Raw genomic sequence first — 26,474 nt, 5'->3', positions numbered from 1 at the left:
TGGCACTTATAATTAAGTACTGTAACATTGTTGTAGAGTCTATTATACACTAGCTCTTCTGAAATTTCTGTACTACCCTTAATTGTTGGTACCTGCATGAGACCCAGGGTAAAGGAAAAATCCTAAAGTTGGGCAACATGAAGATCATACAACTGTCAAAAGATTGGGAAGGGGCTGTGGAAAAATGCACCTGTGGGCCACCAGGGAGCATTGCTGCAGTACGGGGCACAGTGCCATCATAGACAGGGACCAGCTGAGCCTCAGGGTACAGCATTGGGCTGAGAGGAGGACCATAAACAGTAGTTAGTGTCACATCACTTATCAAATTTCAAGCTAAGCCACCAAGATTCAAGACAACATTTTTAAGTGGCTGGCATTGTGCCATAGAGAGTTAAGCAGCTGGTGCAATGTCAGCATCCTGTATTAGTGCTGGTGTGAGTACCAGCTGCTCCACTTCTGATCCAGCTCCCTACTAATGTACCTGGGAAAGCAGCAGAGAATAGTACAAGTACTTGGGCCCCGGCCACCCATGTGGGAGACCCATTATGAAGCTACTGGATTTGGTCTGGTCCAGCCCTGATCATTGTGGCCTTTTGGGGAGTAAACCAATGGATGCAAGATATCTCTATTTAAAAATAAATGAATCTAGCAGGCGCCGCGGCTCACTAGGCTAATCCTCCGCCTTGCGGTGCCGGCATACCGGGTTCTAGTCCCGGTCGGGGTGCCGGATTCTGTCCCGGTTGCCCCTCTTCCAGGCCAGATCTCTGCTGTGGCCAGGGAGTGCAGTGGAGGATGGCCCAAGTGCTTGGGCCCTGCACCCCATGGGAGACCAGGAGAAGTACCTGGCTCCTGCCATCGGATCAGCGCGGTGCACCGGTCGCAGCGCGCCGGCCGCAGTGGCCATTGGAGGGTGAACCAATGGCAAAGGAAGACCTTTCTCTCTGTCTCTCTCTCACTGTCCACTCTGCCTGTCAAAAATAAATAAATAAATCTATAAAAAATAAAAAGATGGAAAATTCCTAGATCATTTAACGTGAAAGAAAACATCTTAAGTTCTGTAGAAACCAATTATAATCAATACCTCTGTTCTTTAATATGAACATTAGCTCACCTGTATAAGGACATTTATGTAAACGACTTGGTTTAGTGTGCTGTTATTCCCATTAAATTAAGTGTTGAGGGGGAGGGGAAGAGGGGGAGAGGACAGGGGGAACAGGGGAAAGGAGAGGTCTTCCATCTCATGGTTCATTCTCCAGATGGTTGTAATAGTGGGAGCTGGGCTGATCTGAAGCCAGGAGCTTCTTCCAGGTCTCCCACAAGGGTGCAGCAGCCCAAGGACTTGGGTTATCTTCCACTGCTTTCCCAGGCCATAGCAGAGAGCTGGATCAGAAGAGCAGCAGCCGGGACATGAACCAGCACCCATATGGGATGCTGGCAATGAAGGCGGCAGCTTTACCCACCACACCATAGCGCCAGCCGCATTTGTAGGAATTTTAGCATTTGAAGAATGTGTGAGACTTCAATATGCTTTTCTCAGATGGGATGATACAGCATCTCCCCTAGTGACTGAGTGAAGTGTTTTAGTTTTTAAAAGTATTACTTATATAATACATGCAACAGTATTTCCCTGCACCAGAAAAAATGTCATTCACCCTGAGGCTCTTCAACCTTGGGGCTCAAGAAGTGTGCAGAAAAATAGTATCTTCCGGAGGAGGCAAGATGGCGGAATAGGAAGGGAGCACACTGATAGTCCAGGGAGAGACAGTTTAATAAAAGTGGAGATACTGCAGGTTCAAGGAAGAGTAGGGGAGGAAACAGCAGAAGAAACTCTTCCAGAACGCGTGATTCACAGTGGACCTGCGTGGAGAGCGTGAGAACCCACAGTTCGGGATACCAGCGGCAGACTCAACACACCAGCGCTGGAACGCGAGGTGAGCCGAACCTCAATAGCCCGAGACACCGGCAGGCAAGCGGAGAGAGGAGACTAGAGGGAACGACCCCTGGGGGGGGGGGGGGGGAGTTCACCAGGCTAACTGGGAGAGAGAGAGAGAGAGAAAAAAAAAGATGACTGGTACGGACACGGGTTTCTCTCTCTCCGCTCACCTCTCAAGGGCGAGCAAGACAAAGAGCAGGCGCCATCTTGGACATACGTCATAAGCAGAGCGACCTCAGGTCTGCACCGGCCCTGAGCCTAGCAAAAAAACCTGACTCTGGGCGGGGCGAATTAACAGATTAGGACCTAGTAAATTTGTGGTGCTACTGAACTGAGACTGTGAAAACAGAGACGATGGGGGAGAGAACTCACGGAATTCACGTGAGTACTCTCCAGAGACGCTACAATTCCATAACTTTGGCAATCCAGTGGGAGTCTGAAGGAGAATTTGAGGCCACTCTGAGGGCAGAACAGATTCCCTGTGTGGGCCTTGGGAAAGAGCTTCTGATCTCTGGCTCCTGTGGGTATATCATTTGCCTGCTAACTACCTCCAACTTCGTTCAGCTGTGCGGAATTACTTCCCTTTTGAATCAAAAAAAGAAAGAAAGAGAGAGAGATCTATCACGCCTAACCTGGGAGTGTCACCTTTGGCAAACCAGAGCTCTCAGGCCACACCCATCTCAAGCCTCTAAGGCTCCATCAAAAACAGACAGTCCACTTAATCTAGAGTCATAGTATAACAAGAGAAAGCACCACAGTGAAGAAACCAAATATCTCCAATATGCCAAATAACAAATGCAAAAACCAAGGTAATAAAAACAAGGAAGTCACCATGACGCCCCCAAATGAAAAAGACACCCCAATTCAAGATTATGAAGATGATGACATAGAAGAAATGCAAGAAGCAGATCTCAAAAAATTGATGAGAACATTAAGAAGTTCTCAAAAACAAATTCTTGAACTACAGAAATCCTTAATGGACAAGGTAGAAAATCTCTCTCGTGAAAATGAAATATTAAGGAGGAATCAAAATGAAACAAAACAACTAGTACAACAGGAAACTGTGATAGTGACAAGAAATCATAATGAAGTGAAGAATTCAATAGATCAAATGAAAAACACAATAGAGAGCCTTACAAACAGAATGGGTGAAGCAGAAGAGAGAATATCGGACTTAGAAGACAGAGAACAGGAAAGGATACAGTCAGACCAAAGAAAAGAAGAGGAAATTAGAAATCTGAAACATATTGTCGGGAATCTTCAGGATACTATTAAAAAACCCAACATTCAGGTTCTAGGAGTTCCTGAAGGCATGGAGAGGGAGAAAGGATTAGAAGGCCTTTTTAGTGAGATATTAGCAGAAAATTTCCCAGGTTTGGAGAAGGACAGAGAAATCCTGGTACAGGAAGCTCACAGAACCCCTAATAAACACGACCAAAAGAGATCCTCACCACGACACGTTGTAATTAAACTCTCCACAGTGAAACATAAAGAAAAGATCCTAAAATGTGCAAGAAAGAAACGTCAAATTACTCTCAGAGGATCTCCAATCAGACTCACAGCTGACTTCTCATCAGAAACCCTACAAGCTAGGAGGGAATGGCGAGATATAGCCCAGGTACTAAGAGAGAACAACTGCCAGCCCAGAATATTATATCCTGCAAAGCTATCATTTGTGAATGAAGGTGAAATAAAGACTTTTCATAGCAAACAGAAATTGAAAGAATTTGTTGCCACTCGTCCAGCCCTGCAAAAAATACTTAAAGATGTGTTACACACAGAAACAAAGAAACACGGTCATCAATATGAAAGAAGGTAAAGGAAGGAAACCTCACAGCAAAAGATCACAGGGAATTCAAAGCATATATTAGAACTTATCTTTGGCAAATGGCAGGGCAAAGTTACCACTTATCATTAGTCACATTGAACGTGAATGGCCTGAACTGTCCAGTTAAAAGACACCGATTGGCTGATTGGGTTAAGGAACAAAACCCATCTATTTGCTGCTTACAAGAAACGCATCTTTCCAACAAAGATCCATACAGATTGAAAGTGAAAGGCTGGAAAAAGATATACCATGCCAACAGAAATGAAAAAAGAGCGGGCGTAGCCATCTTAATATTGGACAACATAAACTTTACCACAAAAACTGTTAAGAGTGACAAAGAGGGACATTATATAATGATTAAGGGATCAATACAACAAGAAGATATAACAATTATCAATGTATATGCACCTAACTACAGGGTACCGGTTTATCTAAAAGATTTGTTAACAGACTTAAAGGGAGACTTAGACCCCAACACAATAGTACTGGGGGACTTCAATACTCCACTCTCAGAAATAGACAGATCAACAGGACAGAAGATCAACAAGGAGACAGTAGATTTAAACGACACTATAGCCCAAATGGATCTAACAGATATATACAGAACTTTCAATCCTACAGCTAAAGATTTTACATTCTTCTCAGCAGTACATGGAACCTTCTCTAGGATTAACCACATACTAGGCCATAAAGCAAGTCTCAGCAAATTCAAAAGAATTAGAATCATACCATGCAGCTTCTCAGAACATAAAGGAATGAAGTTGGAAATTAGCAACTCAGAAATTCCTACAGCATACGCAAACACATGGAGATTGAACAACATGCTCCTGAATGAACAATGGGTCATTCAAGAAATCAAAAGAGAAATCAAAAATTTTCTGGAAGTAAATGAGGATAACAGCACAACATACCAAAACTTATGGGATACAGCAAAAGCAGTGTTAAGAGGAAAGTTTATATCAATAGGTGCCTACATCAAGAAATTGGAAAGGCACCAAATAGATGAGATTTCAATTCACCTCAAGGATCTAGAAAACCTACAGCAAACCAGACCCAAATCTAGTAGAAGAGAAATAATTAAAATCAGAGAAGAAATCAACAGGATTGAATCAAGAAAAACATTACAAAAAATCAGCCAAACGAGGAGCTGGGTTTTTGAAAAAATAAACAAAATTGACACCCCATTGGCCCAACTAACTAAAAAAAGAAGAGAAAAGACCCAAATCAATAAAATCAGAGATGAAAAAGGAAATGTAACAACAGACACCACAGAAATAAAAAGAATCATCAGAAATTACTACAAGGACTTGCATGCCAGCAAACAGGGAAACCTATCAGAAATGGATAGATTCCTGGACACATGCAACCTACCTAAATTGAACCAGGAAGACATCGAAAACCTAAACAGACCCATAACTGAGACAGAAATTGAAACAGTAATAAAGGCCCTCCCAACAAAGAAAAGCCCAGGACCAGATGGATTCACTGCTGAATTCTACCAGACATTTAAAGAAGAACTGACTCCAATTCTTCTCAAACTATTCAGAACAATCGAAGAAGAGGGAGTCCTCCCAAATTCTTTCTATGAAGCCAGCATCACCTTAATTCCTAACCCGGAAAGAGATGCAGCATTGAAAGAGAATTACAGACCAATATCCCTGATGAACATAGATGCAAAAATCCTCAATAAAATTCTGGCCAATAGAATGCAACAACACATCAGAAAGATCATCCACCCAGAGCAAGTGGGATTTATCCCTGGTATGCAGGGATGGTTTAATGTGCACAAAACAATCAATGTGATACACCACATTAACAGACTGCAGAAGAAAAACCATATGATTATCTCAATAGACGCCGAGAAAGCATTTGATAAAATACAACACCTGTTCATGATGAAAACTCTAAGCAAACTGGGTTTGGAAGGAACATTCCTCAATACAATCAAAGCAATCTATGAAAAACCCACAGCCAACATCCTATTGAATGGGGAAAAGTTGGAAGCATTTCCACTGAGATCTGGTACCAGACAGGGATGCCCACTCTCACCACTGCTATTCAATATAGTTCTGGAGGTTCTAGCCAGAGCTATTAGGCAAGAAAAAGAAATTAAAGGGATACAAATTGGGAAGGAAGAAGTCAAACTATCCCTCTTTGCAGAAGATACGATTCTTTATTTAGGGGACCCAAAGAACTCTACTAAGAGACTATTGGAACTCATAGAAGAGTTTGGCAAAGTAGCAGGGTATAAAATCAATGCACAAAAATCAACAGCCTTTGTATACACAGACAATGCCATGGCTGAGGGAGAACTTCTAAGATCAATCCCATTCACAATAGCTACAAAAACAATCAAATACCTTGGAATAAACTTAACCAAGAACGTTAAAGATCTCTACGATGAAAATTACAAAACCTTAAAGAAAGAAATAGAAGAGGATACCAAGAAATGGAAAAATCTCCCATGCTCATGGATTGGAAGAATCAATATCATCAAAATGTCCATTCTCCCAAAAGCAATTTATAGATTCAATGCAATACCAATCAAGATACCGAAGACCTTCTTCTCAGATCTGGAAAAAATGGTGCTGAAATTTATATGGAGGCACAAGAGACCTCGAATAGCTAAAGCAATCTTGTACAACAAAAACAAAGCCGGAGGCATCACAATACCAGATTTCAGGACATACTACAGGGCAGTTGTTATCAAAACAGCATGGTACTGGTACAGAAACAGATGGATAGACCAATGGAACAGAATTGAAACACCAGAAATCAACCCAAACATCTACAGCCAACTTATATTTGATCAAGGATCTAAAACCAATTCCTGGAGCAAGGACAGTCTATTCAATAAATGGTGCTGGGAAAACTGGATTTCCACGTGCAGAAGCATGAAGCAAGACCCCTACCTTACACCTTACACAAAAATCCACTCAACATGGATTAAAGACCTAAATCTACGACCTGACACCATCAAGTTATTAGAGAACATTGGAGAAACCCTTCAAGATATTGGCACAGGCAAAGAATATCTGGAAAAGACCCGGGAGGCACAGACAGTCAAAGCCAAAATCAACTATTGGGATTGCATCAAATTGAGAAGTTTCTGTACTGCAAAAGAAACAGTCAGGAGAGTGAAGAGACAACCGACAGAATGGGAAAAAATATTTGCAAACTATGCAACAGATAAAGGGTTAATAACCAGAATCTACAAAGAGATCAAGAAACTCCACAAAAACAAAACCAACAACCCACTTAAGAGATGGGCCAAGGACCTCAATAGACATTTTTCAAAAGAGGAAATCCAAATGGCCAACAGGCACATGAAAAAATGTTCAAGGTCACTAGCAATCAGGGAAATGCAAATCAAAACCACAATGAGGTTTCACCTCACCCCGGTTAGAATGGCTCACATACAGAAATCTACCAACAACAGATGCTGGCGAGGATGTGGGGAAAAAGGGACACTAACCCACTGTTGGTGGGAATGCAAACTGGTCAAGCCACTATGGAAGTCAGTCTGGAGATTCCTCAGAAACCTGAATATAACCCTACCGTTCGACCCAGCCATCCCACTCCTTGGAATTTACCCAAAGGAAATGAAATTGGCAAACAAAAAAGCGGTCTGCAGCCTAATGTTTATTGCAGCTCAATTCACAATAGCCAAGACCTGGAACCAACCTGAATGCCCATCAACGGTAGACTGGATAAAGAAATTATGGGATATGTACTCTTTAGAATACTATACCACAGTAAGAAACAACGAAATCCAGTCATTTGCAACAAAATGGAGGAATCTGGAACACATCATGCTGAGTGAAATAAGCCAGTCCCAAAGGGACAAATACCATATGTTCTCCCTGATCGGTGACAACTGACTGAACACCAAAAAGGAAACCTGTTGAAGCGAAATGGACACTATGAGAAACAGTGACTTGATCAGCATAGCCCTGACTGTTAATGAACAACTTAATACATTATCCCTCTTAGTAGTTTTTGTTGTCTGCTCTACTTAATATGACTGGTTTAATTCTGTAATTAATACACAGTTATTCTTAAGTGTTGAAATTTAACTGAAATGTGATCCCTGCTAAACATAAGAGCGGGAATAAGAGAGGGAGGAGATGTACAGTTTGGGACATGCTCAGGCTGACTTGCCCCAAATGGTAGAGTTAGAAACATACCAGGGGACTCCAATTCAATCCCATCAAGGTGGCATGTACCAATGCCATCTCACTAGTCCAAGTGATCAATTTCAGTTCACAATTGATCATAATGAAAGGACTAAGAGTCAAAGGGAGCACATAAACAAGTCTAGTACCTGCTAATACTAACCGATAGAATAAATAAAGGGGAGAGTGATCCAACATGGGAAGCGAGATACTCAGCAGACTCATAGAATGGCGGATGTCCTAAACAGCACTCTGGCCTCAGAATCAGCCCTAAAGGCATTCAGATCTGGCTGAAAAGCCCATGAGAGTATTTCAGGCATGGAAAGCCAAGACACTCTGGCAAAAAAAAAAAAAAAAAAAAAAAAAAAAAAAAAAAAAAAAAAAAAAAAAACAAACAAAAACCACCCTAAATGAAAGATCTCTGTGAGTGAGATCCCAGTGGAAAGAACAGGTCTTCAAAGAAGGAGGTACCTTTCTCTGAAGGGAGGAGAGAACCTCCACTTTGACTATGACCTTGTCTAAACAAGATAAGAGTCGGAGAACTCAAGGGGCTTCCATAGCCTTGGAAACTCATGACTGGTGCATAGGGAGATTACTGATGCCATAAACAGGAGTGTCAATTTGTAAAGTCAACAACAGGAGTCACTGTGCACTTACTCCTCATGTAAGATCTCTGTCCTTAATGTGCTGTACATTGAGGCTTAATGCTATAACGAGTACTCAAACAGTATATTTCACTTTGTGTTTCTATGGGGGTGCAAACTGTTGAAATCTTTACTTAATGTATACTAAACTGATCTTCTGTTAAAAAAAAAAGAAGAAGAAATTATCAATTCCCAACTTGACTCTCGCTGGGATTAAACATGACAATAGATCTGATCTGATTTCATCATCATTTAAAAAATCATCTATTATTTTTCACTTTATGTTTCTGTGTGGGAGCAAACTGTTGAAATCTTTACTTAATGTATGCTAAACTGATCTTCTGTATATAAAGAGAATTGAAAATGAATCCTCATGTGAATGGAAGGGGAGAGGGGATGGGAAAGGGGAGGGTTGTGGGTAGGAGGGACGTTATGGGGGGGGAAGCCATTGTAATCCATAAGCCGTACTTTGGAAATTTATATTCATTAAATAAAAGTTAAAAAAAAAAAAAAAGAGAAGTGTGCAAAGGTGTTCTCCACCCTTGTCAATCAAGTGTGCCCCAACAAATCAGAGGAAGAAAGGTACTCATGAGGCAGAATTTGTGATCTGCCCAGAAAACATGGTGCACTTGCATGGCCACCTATATGACAAATTTTTTTCCCACTTTTAAAAAAAAGTGAAGATTAATCTGAAAGGCAGAATTGAGAGACAGAGAGAGAGAAAGAACGAGAAAGAATGAGAAAGAACAAAAAAAGAAAGAAAGGAAAAAAAGATAAGAAAAAGGAAGGAAGGAAACATAGAAAAAAAGAAAGAAGTAAAGAAAGAAAGAAGAAACACAGATATCTTCCTTAACTGATTTATTCTCTAGATGGCCAAAGCCAAGAGCGTAAACTCTGAGTCTCCCAGTTTGAGTGGCAGGGGCCCAAGCACTGGGGACATCTTCCAGTCTTCCCTGCAATAGCAGGGAGCTGGATCAGAGCTGCTGGGACTCCAACAGGCACTCATGTGGGAGGCTGACATCTCAGGGAGTGGCTTAATTCACTGTGCTGCAATGCCAGCCCTCTTTCCAATTGCTACTGGGCAAGCATCTACTTCATTAACCCAGAGATAAGACATCAGCTTTCAGGGATACCAGAGAAAGAAACCCCTAACTCCAGCCACCTCACAGGGAGAGAAACTGGGACTAGCCCCTCCTCCCACACGTGCTGAGCACCAGGCTGGGTAATGCAGGACTCTTTCTCAGCCAGTTTCCGGGCACCCACACACTATGCTTACCCTGTCTGGAATGAATTCACAACACTGCCACCTACTGCCACCTTTCAAGGAAAGACATTATGCTGAAGAAAACTGGAAGAAAGAATTTGCCTTCTATATCCTGCTCTCATGTCACCCAGATGTGAGAAAGAGCAGAGACAGAACTGTTTGTGTGGCTCTCATTCCCCCTCTCTCCCCTCTCTTCTCCCAAAATTCTTTTTCTCCTGTACCTTCCTTGGAGCTCCACCTTCGTAATTGCCAAAGAAAATTCTTCAGGGCCCTCTGGTCGGTCATCGTCAAGGAGTTCAACCTGCAGACTCTGCACCACTTCTCCAGCCTCAAACAGGAGCCCTCCTGCCGCAGGAATGAAGTCCAAGCCTGCTTCTGCCGTCCCGCTCCTGGTCTCATACCACAGTCTCACGAGGCCGAAAGAGCCACCTGATCGGACGATGGTGGCATTCACCTAGATGAAAAGCACCGTCTTACTCTGCAGGCTTAACCTACCAGACCATGTTGTTTCCAATTGAAGGGTTTCTTGTTAAAATGGTATGCAAGTTTATAAGGTATCTAACTTATACATTAAAATAATGTTCTCCGTTTGGAGCAATTATTCATTTGTGAAAAACCAACAATTTCAAGATCACTCATATTCAAAGAGATGACAGAAGGGCTGGGCCTTTCACACTCTACCCTCAGCGTCTCCTCGGTCACTCGCAGCTGCTCCTGTGAAAAGGCAAAGCGGCCATAGGGGGCATCACTGGCAACCATGGTGATGTTGGCTGTGCTGCTGGAGTCGCTCAGAGCCCCTCCCTCACTGACATCCGTGAGCTGAAACTCGTAGAAGCACTTTTCCTCAGGAATGTCATCATCCAAAGCCTAGCCAAGGACAAAGCAGGTCATTACCGTAGAGTCGAAAGTGTAGAGAAAAATATCTAATCATGCCAACAACAAACTCTGTCGTGTTACCTCCCCATCCCAGCCATGCACACACCCAGAGCAAGCATGCATCAGAAAGCAGCAACCCGCTACCTGTATCAGTATGACAGCTGCAGACTGTCCGTCCCGCATGGTCAGCTTTCCTGATGTTTCTGCAAATTCCCCCGAGGAAGGCGGGAATATTTTCCAAAACACTGTGACCTCCCCCCAGATCCCTGGGCCACGAACAAGGCTACGACAATAACACAGACGTACGTTCAGTTCATTCTTACGGAAGGCTCTTTTCTCTCACATTTGCTACATCACTCAACAGTAACCAGTTTTAATTTCAAGCATTTGTATTTTTAAATAAACTCATGTATCAACTATAAAGCAAAAGAAAGTCATATCATTCCAAGATGTCAACACCTTGAAGTGCTGAGTTAGTGCAAGTCTACCTTGACAAGAATACCGCCAAAAATTAAACACTAATATGGGAAACGTAAAGGGATCCAAATCAATCCTTATAGACTTCTCATTGGAGACTCAAGGTACAAAGCAGGAAAGGCCTAACAAAGTTACTTAAAAGGACAGTAAACACTTCCTACCTGGCATGCAAATGGAAACGGAGAAAGTATCACCTCTGGATAACCACCCAGAAGAACGATATTAAGTGAGATCTAGATGCTTCACTGACAGTCCCTGCTCCGTTCCTCTTGAGAAAATGTGGGAAAAACAAACCTGCCTGGGCTCATACTCACTTCATCATATGCTCAGCCCTGATTCAGAACACTTAGAATCCAAATGTCTGACCCTGACGGATTTCAAAGCAATGACTCTGTAGCTTACAACATCACAGTAGTGCTCTTACCTCACGTGCAATGACAAGACCGGGCTGGACTTAAAGACGGTGTGATCTCACTCCATGGGCTTCATCCATGGCCCACACTGCAAACCACCACCTGAGTCAGGCACTTCACGATCTGACCCTCAACACAGCTTAGGATGGACTCTTATTTTCAATTTGTGCCCAAAGACTGCTCTACTCTCCCCAGGATGTCAGCAACACAAAAAATGATAATGTCTGAGAACTACATATGTACTAGAGTATGCAATGTTTCAATCTAATTGTTTAAATAAAACTCCCTAACTCATACATACGCAAGGAAAAATCAAGCAGCGCTTACCTGATGATGGCAGTACCGTTGTATCTCGCAGAGGGTTCCCCGATGAGCACATGCCTTGATGATGCAGCTATCCCCACTTCTCCAGGCGCTCCCTTATCTCCACGGATGATTATTGAGGCACTCCCTAAGTCACGGATTACATACAGGGCTTTGTAGTAAGCATACCTATGCACTTCCTATATAGCTGGCCACAGTCAAACAGTTTCACATTTACCAACCAAGTTAATCCTCATGACCGTGATAAATCAGGCGCTGTCCTCCTCACTTTACCTTTGAGAACACTGAAGTAACTGCAAGTGTGGAAGACACTGATGCAAATAACTTGCCCAAGAGCATACTGTCATGAAAAGGGGCAGGAGAAAGTGGGCAATGATGCCACCATCACTCCGATAAAAGCAAATGCTTCTCTACTGTTGGCATTACTTCCCTTCCACAGTTAGCATTGGAGTTCACTAAAATTAGCTATGTGGACATGTCGAACAACTATTTGGCAAAAACAGGAATCCTCTGAACTCCACCACTTATAAAAGCTATGCCAAATATTTCTACTGACATAATCCTACATACAGGGAAATGAAAGACTCCACTAAGAGGCAATTAGAACTCATGAGAGTTTGATGGAGTTTCAGGATATAAAATCAACACATGAAAATCAATAGCCTTCTTATACATAGACAATGCCATGGCTGAGAAAGATCTAAGATCAGTACCATTCACAATATCTACAAAAAATTTTACGAAATTTAAATACCTTAGAATAAATTTAACTAAGGATATGAAAGATCTCTACAGTGAAGATTACAAAAACATTAAGGACATACAAGACAACACAAACAATGGAAAAATCTTCCATGTCCATTGCTTAGAAGGATTAATGTCATCAAAACGTCCATACTATCCAAAGCAATTTACAGATTCAATGAGATCCCAAATGACCACCAACATTCTTCTCAGATCTAGAAAAAACAATGCTAGATTTCATATGAAAACACAAGAGACCCTGAATAGCTAAAGCAATCTTATACAACAAAAACAAAGCCAGAGGCATCACTATACAAGGTTTTAAGACACACTACAGGGCAGTTATAATCAAAACAGTCTGAAAACAACACAAACACATGTAGACCAATGCAACAAAATAGAAACCTCAGAAATTAATCCACTTATGCACAATCAACTAATCTTTGGCAAACAAACTAAAATCAATCCTTGGAGAGAGGACAGTCTCAAACAGTTCTGGGAAAATTGGATCTACACATACAAAACTATGAAACAAGATCCCTACCTTTCACCTTATACAAAAATCACATCACAATGAATTAAGGATCTAAATCTATGAGCTGATACCATCAAATTACTAGAGGAAAACATTGAGGAAACTCTGGAAGACATGGACTTAGGCAAAGAATTCTTGGAAAAGACCCCAGAAGCACAGGCTATCAAAGCCAAAATAGACAAATGGGATAACAGCAGGCGAAGAAGTTTCTGCACTGCAAACGAAACACTCAACACAGTGAAGAGGCAACCAACAGAATGGGAGAAAATATCTGCAAACTATGCAACTGATAAAAGATTAAAATGCAGAATCTATGAAGAATCCACAAACTCAACAAAAATAAAACAATCCAGTTAAGAAATGGCAAAGGACATGAATAGGCATTTTTCAAAGGAAGAAATTCAAATGGCCAACAGACACATGAAAAAACCTTCAGGATCATTAGCCATCAGGGAAATGCAAATGAAAACCACAATAAAGTTTTATCTCACTCCAGTTAGAAAGGCTATCATCCAATAAATAAATAAATAAATAAATGTCGGCAACGATGTGGAAAAAAATGGTGCCCTGATACACTGTTGGTAGGAATGTAAACTAGCACAATCATTATGGAAAACATATGGAAATTCCTCAGAAATCTAGAAACAGACCTACAATATAAGCTAACCATTCCACTCCTGGGAATTTACCCAGATGAAATGAAATCAGCATATCAGAGAGTTATCCGTCACCTACTGTATATTGCAGCTCAGTTGTGGAATCAACCCAAATGCCTGTAGGCTGGTTACTGAACAAAGAAATTGTGGCATACATACACTGTAAAATAGTTCTCAGCCACAAAAAAGAATGAAATCCTATCTTTGCAACAAAAGGTATGCAACTGGAAACATCATGCTTCATGAAATAAGCCATTCCCGAAGAGACAAATATTGTAAGTTTTCCCTGATTTGTGGTAACTAATACATAGACAAAAAAATGCAATGTACATGAATAAAATTGCCATTTTCAGGTGGATTATTGTTTACAACCCTTGTCTATACTCTTGAGGGACACTGGTTTTTCTACCTAATACTTGTGGAATTCCTTTCTTTAATGGAAGATTAAGCTTGTAATTATAAAATACATTGAAAGTATGCCATTGTAAAAATTAAAAGAAAAATAAGGAAGGAAGAGTGAAGGAGTGCATAGATGGGAGAGAGGTTAGGATGCGAAGTATTATTATGCTCTTAAATCAGTATATATGAAATTTGATCACCTTATATAAATTTCAAAAAATTCTACTTAAGTGGAAATAAAAACATCAAACAGATCAAGTATCCATATTATAATTTAGCAGTATCTTGAAGAAAACTGTTTCCAGAAGTACATTTTAAGGTTTTATGAAACCGTGAGCTGGATTACTGTATGTGCACAATGGAGTGGACTGATGAAATCAAGTAGTTTGTCATTCTCAAGAATCTCAGTTAGAAACACATTAAGAATATTTTTATATTGGTAAAAAATTTATCTTAATCACCCATATGCTCTTCTTCATATGTCCAGTTAGCCTACATGCTATCAACGCTGTTATTTTAACAAGATGTAGATGACTGAGCTAACTAAGAATTAGGGAAAACTATGGTTTAATGAGATGATTCTCTGGCAGGTTTGTTGGAAAGGATTATAGGTAAAACTGCAGAAAGAACAACTCTTTCAAGTATGTACAATGATACTCTCTACAAGTTGATAATCTTCTTGGTCATGAAATCCACTTTCAACTGCAAACCCTTGCAGAAAATGGACTTCTTGATGGCAAAAAAAAAAAAAAAAAAAAAAAAAAAAAAAAAAAAAAAAAAAAAGATACACAACAGTTACTAGTAACTCAGCTTTCAAGTAAGTTTCTGGGAAAGCCATTTTAGAACCATTACTCATTCCTTTAAAGACCCAAGAAATAAATCATTGAGACCATAAGCAAATGAGAATTATGATGCCTGTTTCAGAAATATCATATCTCAGGAATATTCTCACATGAAAATAGATATAATCGACTCTAATACCATAAGATGCTAAGTTGTAAAACAGTATTTTCTTACAAAGAAGTATGTAATTATTGTGAAAACGTTTCAAAAATAAAGTACTATTACTGGGGCTGATGTTGTGGTGTAGTGAGTGAGACCACCGCCTGCAGTGTCGGCATCCCATATGGGTGCCCGTTAGAGTCCTGGCTGCTCCACTTCTGATCCATCTCTCTGCTATGGCCTGGAAAAGCAGTGGGGGATGGCCTGAATATTTGGGCCCCTGTGCCCATGTGGGAGACATGGAGGAAGCTCCTGGACCCCGGCTTTCAATCAGCACGGCTCAGGCCACTGCGGTCATCTGGAGAGTGAACCAGCAGATGGAAGACCTCTGCCTCAGCCTCTGTGTAATTCTGCCTTTCAAATAAATAAATCTTTAAGAAAAAAAATACTATTCCTGTTTCAAGTAAACAATTTCAAACTCAAAAAATAGACTCATGACAAAAAAGTGAGATTACATCGAACATATTGCTGTGAAGCCTGTTTAAACAACATGAAAGTTATCCATGTAGCTATGTGTGTGTTTTTTTTAAAGTAATCCAAGGTTTTGTTTCCATATCATTTTAAATGGTTGCAGTATTCTGTTGCATTTAACCAGTTTTCTACTGTTGGACCATTAAGAAAGCTTTCACATTTTAAACACTGCTACAATGGAATTGGAGAGGCGGAGAGAGATGGAAAGAGAGAGAACAAGAGGGCAGCCTCCTACCTGCTGATTCATTCCCTGCAATGACCACGGCAACCAGGGCTGAGGCTGAAGCCAGAAACTGGGCATCAGTCCAGTTCTCCCATGAAGGAGACAGGGAGCCAAGTACTTGAGCCACCACTGCTGCCTCCCAGGGTCTCCATTAGCAGGAAACTGGAGTCAGGAGCCAGGGCTGGGAATTGAAGCCCGGTGCTCCAACGTGGGACACAGACATCTCAAAAAATAGGTTAAACGTTCACCTTAGCATGTTTATTTTTAAAAAATTACATGAAATCTTTGACCTATAACCTTACTAACATGGGATATTTAATTTTAGTTTAAAATTTCTTAGCAGATGGAAAAGAGTGTGTTTTAGCAAACATTTTAGAAATTATAAGAAAAGCTACCACTGCCTATGTTTTCCACTGTAGAGTCTGATTGCATTTTGCTGAGAATCTCCTTTCTAATTTCCAAAAATGTGCATGTCTCTTACCTTTCACTGGAGATATTTCTACCTCATCGACTGCCGTGAGCTGAATGGTAAAACGTCTGTCCTCCTCTAATGCAGTGTCTTGAAGAGCATGCAGGATGATGGTCTTCTGGGACTCGGTCTGCACAAAATGAGAGGACAATGTGTTTCCCACGTGGGTCAAAGTCACACTCTGGGTGTTCCTTGTAGCAGCATTATGTTACATTTTTAAGTGTGTTCTTCCTGTCACTTAGAACTATGAGTTGCATCCAGGAGAAATAATCTAAGCCTTAGCTCTGATTGTAGGTCTCATTTAGGTTTTTAATAACAAAAATCTTTGAATTTTAACACAGCCTTTTAACTTAACTGAAAATTTTCAGCATTTTGTTCAGTCTTTTAAAGGGAGCCAAATGGTCGCCCCATGATGCACATGGGGTCTTAAAGTTAATGCTTATAAAAGACAGTGAGCTCACTCAGAGAAGGAAAGTATGGATGACCTGAGATTGCAGGCATAGGTGCAATCAGCAGTCCTGGAGGCCTGCATTGTTTAACATCTCTGGACATCCAAGTCAAGAATCCTTCCCTTGTCAACTTAGCAACGGAACCTTCCTACTTAACCAAGGTATCCGAAGGCAGCAATAAAGGATCCCAAGTCATAGAAAAGTCAGCTTTTCCATCCAGGAACCCGGTATTTTATATGGACATTTTGGTCTTCTTTTACCTTCACACTTAAGATTCTGCTTTTCTTGTTTTTATACAGGTAACACTTGTTTCTTGCTAACTATGTGCCCTAGTTATTTTATACTTTTTCCCACATTGTACATTGTTTCTCATTGCTGCTATACTGTAGGAAGAATGCTGATTTAATTGTGATTTTTCCCCTTGGAACACAGGTCCATTGTTTGAAGTGATCCTACTCCTATCCGTAGTAGTGCTATCTTTCACTGGACAGACAATAGATGGCCTTTACATTTGTTCACTCTTTGTCTCCTCTTCCAGCCCATTTCAAGTCATTTTGTCAAAGTTCTTTCCATCCACTGCACACTCCTTAAAAGTACTTATTTATTTTATTTGAAAGATAAAGACACGCACACGGGGGCGGGGGGAGAGAAAGAGAGAACTCCCATCTGCTGATTCAGTCCTCAAATACCAACAATGGCCAGAGCTGAGCCAGGCCATAAACATGAGCCGGGCACTCAGTCGAGGTCTCCTTTATGAGTTACAGGGAGTATGGCAGAGGTGATGTCACCAATGTTGCGTGAAAAAGTCACAGCTGGAGGAGGGGGAACTCCACAAAGCAGGAAGCCCCTGACTGACTGACGCCATCTTCTCTGGTTTTATTAGGCTTACTAGTAATACAGTCATTGGGTTTGGGTGTGCAAATCATAGATATCAACATAAGCAAAATTGTTGTTTCTTATTAAAAAATTCAGTTATAGGAGGTGACTGGAGAAATAAGAGGAGAATCTCCTAAAATTTGTCTAGAGCAAAATATTAGGAACATTGAAGGAGGCAGGCATATAGGTTAAAATTGATTAGATTTGTGAGCTGGAAGACTGCGCCTTCACCTCATGCCCTACCTGATACCTTCACCATGCCCCTGTGTGACCTCATGCCCCTTTCCTGGTCATACCTGGGTGCCCACCAGCCAATCAGGTTAATTAACCACTCCCCTTTGGAAGTGGGTTAAAAGCCTGGGACAAGGTGTGTCCTGCCCTTCCCTTCTTCCCTGGCCTCTTGCCAGGAGGGGGCTTGCTGTAGCCCTGTGCCTCCAGGGAGCGTGCCTTCGGGCCACCCATCCTAGGCTTCCTGGCCTAGATGCTCCTCCACGTGGCTGGTTCCTGGTGCTCAGTATGAACCCAGATTTACCTCTCTCATATAAAGCTCTCACTCTCCCATGCACCTTTCGCACTAAATAAAAGCCTAAAATGTACCATGCTGCCTCGTTTATCTGTGCCGGTATTTAGAATTCTTCTCTAAACATTAGGCAAGAATCCTCTCATGCTTATTAATACTGAAGATTTATTAATAAGCATATAGTGAAGGCCGGTGCCGCGGCTCACTAGGCTAATCCTCCGCCTCGCGGCGCCGGCACACCGGGTTCTAGTCCCGGTCGGGGCGCCGGTTCTGTCCCGGTTGCCCCTCTTCCAGGCCAGCTCTCTGCTGTGGCCAGGAAGGCAGTGGAGGATGGCCCAGGTGCTTGGGCCCTGCAACCCATGGGAGACCAGGAAAAGCACCTGGCTCCTGCCATCGGATCAACGCGGTACGCCAGCCGCAGCGCGCCGGCCGTGGCGGCCATTTGAGGGTGAACCAACGGCAAAGGAAGACCTTTCTCTCTGTCTCTCTCTCTCTCACTGTCCACTCTGCCTGTCAAAAAAAAAAAAATAAGCATATAGTGAAATAGTATGGCACCCCCAATTCCGGTAGCATATGTGGCACCCCAAAATGCAGTTCTGGGGAACTTTAAGGGGTCACATTTTCATATAGATTTTAGGAGGTCACCCCCGATATCAACATGAGTAATTAGGAGTTTTATGAGAAGATAGAACAGAAAGAGCATGCAGGTGCTTGTTCCCACGGACCCCCCATGCTTTGTCTCACACAGGAGTGTATGATAATACTGGTAGGTATGTAGTTAACATTACAGCAAGTAGATTGTGAACAAGCACTACCATTCTTACAAAGGTTAGGACGTTATGCCCCTGCTTGGAAATGTAGAACCAAGGAACTCTTACATCAGGCAATGGAATAGGCTTCATAAAAAACAGTTGTTAGGGGTGTGATTTACCTTTAGAAAAATAGGATATAATCATTAGAACTTTCTCTATACAGTTTTAACCTTTTTTTTATAGTTTTAACCTTTTAAAATAAATTGATTAATCTATAAAATCTTGGAATTTCTGTCTCACACCTTTAGATAAGTTAAGCAAGTTTCATATAGCTGACATAGCTCCACTATGAGTACAGAAATATTAGTGAGAAGATTACAATGAAGCCATGAAAGGAAAATCAAACAAAACAAGATTAATAGAGAAAAGTTGTGCATAGATAATCACTTGTGATATGTTCTTTCCCAGAAGTAATAGAGGCTTAGAAGAAGGAAGGCTTAATAACAAGTACGTGTAGGGGCCAGTGCTGTGGTGCAGTGGGTTAAAGCCCTGGCCTGAAGTGCCGGCATCCCATATGGGCACCACTTCTAGTCCCAGCTGCTCCACTTCCGATCCAGCTCTCTGCTATGGCCTGGGATAGCAGTAGAAGATGGCCCAAGTCTTTGGGCCCCTGTACCCATGTGGGAGACCCGGAGGAAGCTCCTGGCTCCTGGCTTCAGATCAGCACAGCTCAGGCCATTGTGGTCATCTGGGGAGTGAACCAGCAGGCAGAAGACCCCTCTCTGTCTCTACCTTCTCTACCTCTCTAACTCTTTCAAATAAATAAAATAAATTTTTGAAGAAGTATATGTAAAAAGAATATAAAATAAATCTATGAGGATTGGCAAAATGATGCCTTCTGCTACTACCTAAAGCCCATCTCCTCATCTCCTTTCTTAGCTGATGCCTCCCCTCTTTCGGGACACCTTGGACCTGCCGAGGCTGGACAGCGGCAGGACTGAACTACTTGAACCATTACCTGCTGCATTCCAGGGTGTGCTTTAGCAGGAAGCTGCAACGGGGAGCAGAGCCAGGACTTGAACCCAGGCACTCTGATATAGGATGCAAGCATCCCAAGTGGTGTCTTAATCACTATGCCAAAAACTGTCCCCTATTGCTATTAACTGCAATGCATCTGCATCTTAATCTTTCCTATAATACACACTGCTGAGGTTATTCATGTTCCCCTGGGTAGATTTGTTCTTTTCAGTGCTGCGTGGATTCCACTGTTCACATTTATACTATCTGCAATATTTGCCTAACCATGGTTATCCACTAGCACAAATGATATTGCCAAGAACACTCACTCTTATACATAAGCCTTTCAATGTACAATAATTTCTCTAAAGTGCTCTTGATGTTATATATCATTGATTCTCATTATTTCCAGAATCTTTATTTACACATTTGTCGGCTTGCCAAATTCATTTGAAACCTTACAATCAATATCTGGGCACTTGATGTATTATTTTCTATGGGTATTTTGTTTTAATTATTCATTAGTTCTATTATTTGCTTTTTTAAAAAAAAACAGATTATCTTCTGCTTTCATCTTTATTAGTTTGAGAAAAATGTTTAAAACCAAACATGATTCTAACTGCAAAAACCAAGGAGGACAATAAATCTAGACTCTGCAGTTTCTTCTCCATCCATTTTTCCCTCTGACAGCCAACACTGCTCTGTCTTGCACAATCAGCTGCGTATCGCCTGACCTCCAGTTAAGTAAGGCGCCCTTCCATGTTCTTTGGAACTTGTAGCTACCCTTGGCCTTTTGCCTAGAATCAGTTCATCAGTTCTCTTCCACCTCCTCATCCCACCTCCCAGAAAATGAGCCTGAGAGTATGACTGGTAAATAACACAGGACTCTGGATAGGCTGGGCTTATTTATAATGAAACTGTACTCTGCTTCACTGGGTGCTGTATACGACAGGCCACAACTTATTTAGTTATTAAAGCTACTTATGCGGGAGAAGGGGACACAGGCAATCAGCAAAATCCCATTCTGGCCAGCGCCGCGGCTCAGTAGGCTAATCCTCCACCTTGCGGTGCTGGCACACCAGGTTCTAGTCCCAGTCGGGGCGCCGGATTCTGTCTCGGTTGCCCCTCTTGCAGGCCAGCTCTCTGCTGTGGCCAGGGAGTGCAGTGGAGGATGGCCCAAGTGCTTGGGCCCTGCACCCCACGGGAGACCAGGATAAGTACCTGGCTCCTGCCATCGGATCAGCGTGGTGCGCCGGCCACAGTGCACCGGCCGTGGCGGCCATTGGAGGGTGAACCAACGGCAAAGGAAGACCTTTCTCTCTGTCTCTCCCTCTCACTGTCCACTCTGCCTGTCAAAAAAAAAAAAAAAAATCTCATTCTGGAACGGTAACTAGTACTCCAGCCAAGGTCTGCATGGCTGGTGTGATAAGGACATGAACACATGAAGCACCTACAAATGCTTTACAGGACACTGGAAAGAGCACTCTCTCTCAGGGGCTGCAGACACCAAAGGCCAGCCACAGAGATCCCAGTCCTGCCATGGAGCAGAAGACCTGTCAGCTTCGCTTGTTATCCATGTGGGAAACGGGGGCACACGCAGATGAGTTGAAATGTGCTTTCCATTTCTAAATTGATTTTGGTTCAGTTTTTAATCGGCCGCAATATCTCTTTTTTTTTCTTTTCTTTTCTTTTCTTTTTTTTTTCTTTTTTTTTTTGACAGGCAGAGTGGACAGTGAGAGAGAGAGAGAGACAGAAAGGTCTTCCTTTGCCGTTGGTTCACCCTCCAATGGCCGCAGCGCCTATCCAAAGGCAGGAGCCAGGTGCTTCTCCTGGTCTCCCATGGGGTGCAGGGCCCAAGCACTTGGGCCATCCTCCACTGCACTCCCGGGCCACAGCAGAGAGCTGGCCTGGAAGAGGAGCAACTGGGACAGAATCCGGTGCCCTGACAGGAACTAGAACCTGGTGTGCCGGCGCCGCAAGGCAGAGGATTAGCCTAGTGAGCCGCGGCGCCGGCCCGCAATATCTCTTTTTCAAACTGCATGTAAGTGCTAAAAATTCTAAGTCTGATATTATCTTTCTGCTATGATGCTAAACAACCCGTATTTTGACTCAGAACAGAAGTTCTGCACAGACTAAATAGTCACAAACCACATCTAACATGGCAAATTGACCAGAATCAGTGTTTAGACATAGGCAAGGGTTACAGAAAGCGTGGAGCTAGGGATTAAACGCGGACATCTGGCTTGGTGACTGGTTTTGATCTCAGTCAGGAGAGGAAATGTTAAGGAGGGCAGTTTTGAGGGTGGGGGAGAAGATGAATCTGAATTTAAAAATATCATTTCAGATGATGCAAGTAAAAATATCATTTCAGAAAGCCAGGGTTTTCTGTGGGCGTGGTATGGGCTTTGATTTTTTTTCTCTATAATGCATATAGATTTCAAAAAAAATTCTAGACCTATTGAATATCATATGAACTCATTAGTAATACTATGCAAAAGAAAATTGGAGGAAAAGTCTAGGAGTCCTAATGGTGAATATACCTCATTAAAATGCAGGGTTCCAGTCAAAGGGCTAAGATCTCCTTTAGCCTTCTCTTCTACAGTCCACTGAAGTCTGACAGCTCCTTTTCCTCCTGGAGACCGGACAACTGTCAGCGTCACGTATGAGTCGGGGTCATCAGACAAAAAAGATTCATCAACCATCACCTGAAACAAAGAAAATCCAGTAAAAAAAAAAAAAAAAAAAAAAAAAGACAAAGAGGAAGAGGAAGAGGAACAAACAGTATCTTCCTTTGTTTACAGTGACTGCAGTTTTTCAATTAAGAACTCTGTGCACTGCAAGTTACAGTCATGGGGCAAAAAAACCAATGTTCCAACAAAACCCATTTCTCTCTTTCCTGGACACCCTAATTACCTGTCACTCTCCAGCAATCAGGAAGAACATGTGACTGAATGCTGACCCATCGAGTAGAAGCAGTGGTGCCGCTGCACCTCACGTATCCACACAGTCCTCCCCATCCTCTCTTCTACTGTTAATCCACTGGAGAGAGGAGGCCCAGGATGTGTGGGAGATCAGTACCTCCTGAGAGGTGCAGTCTGGTGCCTGGGTTGCTGGTTGGGAAAGAGGCTTACAGAAGATTCAGCTGCCTAGGAACCCCGGCATACAACTCTTGTACAAAGATGAAATAAACACTTATTGTATGAAGGAATTGTGTTCAAGGAAGGGGTTCTTGGTCATAGCAATCAGGCTCCCCCACATATAAACCTGAACTGCCCCCAGGATTATCTGCAGTTGAACAACTTTAGTGTCTTCTAGGTTCAAAGAGATTTTGTAAACTGATAAACAGAGTGAGATTCAATATGCTAGTTTACCAGTCCTTATTAAAAGACCTGGTCCATGTGAATTAAATATGCTGACTCTATAAAGCAAAGTCCAAATTGAACCCAAAGAGTCTCCCAGTTAAGGAAGTACAAATTATAGCACAAGGCTTTCCGAAGCTTTTGTTTTCCCATGGGATTTTGCACTGGGAGCAACAGGATGTATTTGAAGTCAATTACTGTGTATTCAGCTAGTACGTCAGTTGTTATACCCACTTTACCTTATTTAAACCTCACAGAAGGTCTTAGAAATCTGAGAAATCTTCAATAGTTTACAGAAAATGTATGCTATGAAAAAACCATGCATATATTTCAAAATGTTTAGTACAAAAATAAACTTATCCTCACTCCACAAACTTTTTGAACTTTATATGGATAGAGACATGTGCACACATTCTCCCCACCTAACACAGGCATACATATTTAGAGACAAGGAACCTAGAACCCAATTCAGAGCCCAGTGCTCCTTCTAATACTCCACAGAGACCAAACATATTTCATAAGAAACTCATTATACATAAACCACATGTGTTAAATCTATGGAATCAGAAAAGACTTAACATTTTATGTTTCTCAATTAGATTTCCATGAATTACTGCTGTTCTCAAATGTTTAGTTGTGGCACTTGATCGGCTTACTAACAGGTTTATATTAATATCTTTTCTCAGTGTTCCTCAGTTTTGAATCTAATCTCAATGCTAAGAGAACATCCACTGTGTGCACAGCATTGTACATCTTAGATACCTGAAGTGCTAAAGGTAACCTCATGTTGTCAAGAGACTTGTGGTCAGAAAGACAGGACACAAGAAAATCAGGGGGCTGGCGCTATGGAGTAGCAGGTAAAGCCGCCCACAGTGCTGGCATCCCATAAGGATGCCAGTTTGAATCCTGGCTGCTCCGCTTCCAATCCAGCTCTCTGCTGTGGCCTGGGAAAGCAGTGGAAGATGGCCCAAGTCCCTGGGCCCCTGTACCCACATGGGAGGCCCGGGGGAGGCTTCTGGCTCCCGGCTTCAAATTGGCACAGCTCCAGCCATTGTGGCCAATTGGGGAGTGAACCAGCCGATGGAGGACCTCTCTCTGTGTGTAATTTTCACTCTTTCAAAAAAAAATTCTTTTAAAAAAAAATCAGGCACGGGAGGCTGGGCCAAACGCTACTGCTAATGCCACTGATAGTCCAGAACAATTGACATGTAGGTAGTGTGCAGCCTGGATGACTTTTCACACATCAACTCATCTGTGTCTCATGATAACAAGAGTTGTAAGAATTTATACTGCAGGGCTCTGTTAGACTCCAAGACACACCAGAAATTTCAATCTATTACAAGAAGATTTTATATCTTAGACCAAGAGTTCATAAACTAGATTTATAGCCCTAACATTTATGGAGGCAGCTAGAGAAAGTGAATACTATTTATTTTTCCCTAACTGTAAGATAAGTTTGAAAAGACATTTTTCACTGCTCAAGTCGAAAAGTGCAATGAAGTTAAAAGCAAAGCCATTATTGTAAGATTTCAGAAATTCAAGATATGAACACTAAAGCCTGAATATCTTCTCTAAACTCAGAAGTTAAACTCATTTTCACAACAATTAAATTGCACATTCACATGTACTAAAATATTTATTTGCATTTATGTAAAGAAAGGAAGCGTGGTTGGATGTAGAACAAAATATGAGATGCACAGCATCTCCGCATTATAAATACTTACTGTCCTTTTCATATTTCCCAGACATTTTATGCTGCTTGGGAGACATCCACTCTGTCCATCTACCACTCCTAACACTTATGTCTGTCTCCTTCCCAAAGAACAAAATGAGATTTGCTGGCCGACAACAGAAGTCTGCTCTGTCCCTCTTAGTATTCCCATTTTATATGAACGTCATTTCAATGAAATATTGTCATTGAATATGTCATTTCAATATTTCAATGAAATATTGTGCCCTTCCTGGGTTCTGGTTCTAAGTTGTGGAGTATCTGGGGAGCCCCGCTCTGATGCAGGTCTAGTCTTGTAGACACAGAATGGTAAAGACAATGGGCATGAGAGCAACTGGTTTATTATAAAATAGGATGGGTGCTGAACTGTTACCTATAACTGATTAAACAAATACAACAGTGGCATGAGTTAGAAAAGTTGCTGACTATGCAGGAATTATCTAAATATGTTTATGAAAATTTACCTTGGAATTTCTTTTAAAGGTAAAACCATACAAATCCTGATACAGTCATAATAAACATTATAAGAGTTCACAGTGCTTTATATTTAAGGTATAATTTATTACTAGCTACCAAAACCAGCTGCACAAACATTAATTCTCCTGACTGATCAAGCTGTTTTATTTGTGCCTTGGTGATTGAAGCAATAATAATTGGGCTTAGAAGTAAACAACCAATGAAAACCAAAGAGGAGGAAGCACACAAGGGCTGACCGTGGTGTTTTGTTCAATGTCAGCCCTGCCAGAGTAAAGAACAGTGGATACACCTGCAACAGCTAACCCATGCTGGGGTGCAACACCCAGACCCTCTGCAGCACCCTGCCCTGGGGCCAGGGTGGTGGTCTGGCAGGAGGGCAGGCAGAGGAGCTATGGCCAAAGGATCCTTCTTACTCTTCCTCACCCAGTAAGCGTGAATCTCTTCCCCTTTGTAACCACCTGGCATTAAGAGCTCATCACAGCCGGCACTGTGGCTCACTAGGCTAATCCTCCGCCTTGCGGGGCCGGCACACTGGGTTCTAGTCCTGGTCGGGGTGCCGGATTCTGTCCCGGTTGCCCCTCTTCCAGGCCAGCTTTCTGCTGTGGCCCGGGAGTGCAGTGGAGGTTGGCCCAAGTACTTGGGCCCTGCACCCCATGGGAGACCAGGAGAAGCACCTGGCTCCTGGCTTCGGATCAGCGCAATGCGCTGGCCATGGCACGCAGGCCATGGCGGCCATTGCAGGGTGAACCAACGGCAAAAAGACCTTTCTCTCTGTCTCTCTCTCTCACTGTCCACTCTGCCTGTCAAAAAAAAAAAAAAAAAAAAAAAAAGCTCATCACACTCTGATGTGGGCACAGGCAGG

General features: G+C 42.1%; 1 protein-coding gene across 1 annotated transcript in view; it reads right to left on the bottom strand.

Moving 5' to 3' along the window:
- The window catches only part of ADGRV1 (adhesion G protein-coupled receptor V1), a 597,653-nt gene that overhangs the window by 373,139 nt on the left and 198,040 nt on the right, over window positions 1–26,474 (bottom strand). The window contains exons 59-64 of the mRNA XM_070056453.1: window positions 22,588–22,752; window positions 16,446–16,563; window positions 11,938–12,061; window positions 10,865–11,003; window positions 10,526–10,711; window positions 10,066–10,298 (exon numbers count right to left, since the gene is read on the bottom strand). Coding sequence (XP_069912554.1) covers window positions 10,066–10,298; window positions 10,526–10,711; window positions 10,865–11,003; window positions 11,938–12,061; window positions 16,446–16,563; window positions 22,588–22,752 — 965 coding nt within the window. The remainder of the gene's footprint in view (window positions 1–10,065; window positions 10,299–10,525; window positions 10,712–10,864; window positions 11,004–11,937; window positions 12,062–16,445; window positions 16,564–22,587; window positions 22,753–26,474) is intronic.

The sequence above is a fragment of the Oryctolagus cuniculus genome, chromosome 14 (assembly GCF_964237555.1).
Source record: "Oryctolagus cuniculus chromosome 14, mOryCun1.1, whole genome shotgun sequence".
NCBI classification, from domain to species: domain Eukaryota; kingdom Metazoa; phylum Chordata; class Mammalia; order Lagomorpha; family Leporidae; genus Oryctolagus; species Oryctolagus cuniculus.
Note: the sequence above shows the minus strand (reverse complement) of the source record. Positions and strands in the feature narration are given on the sequence as shown.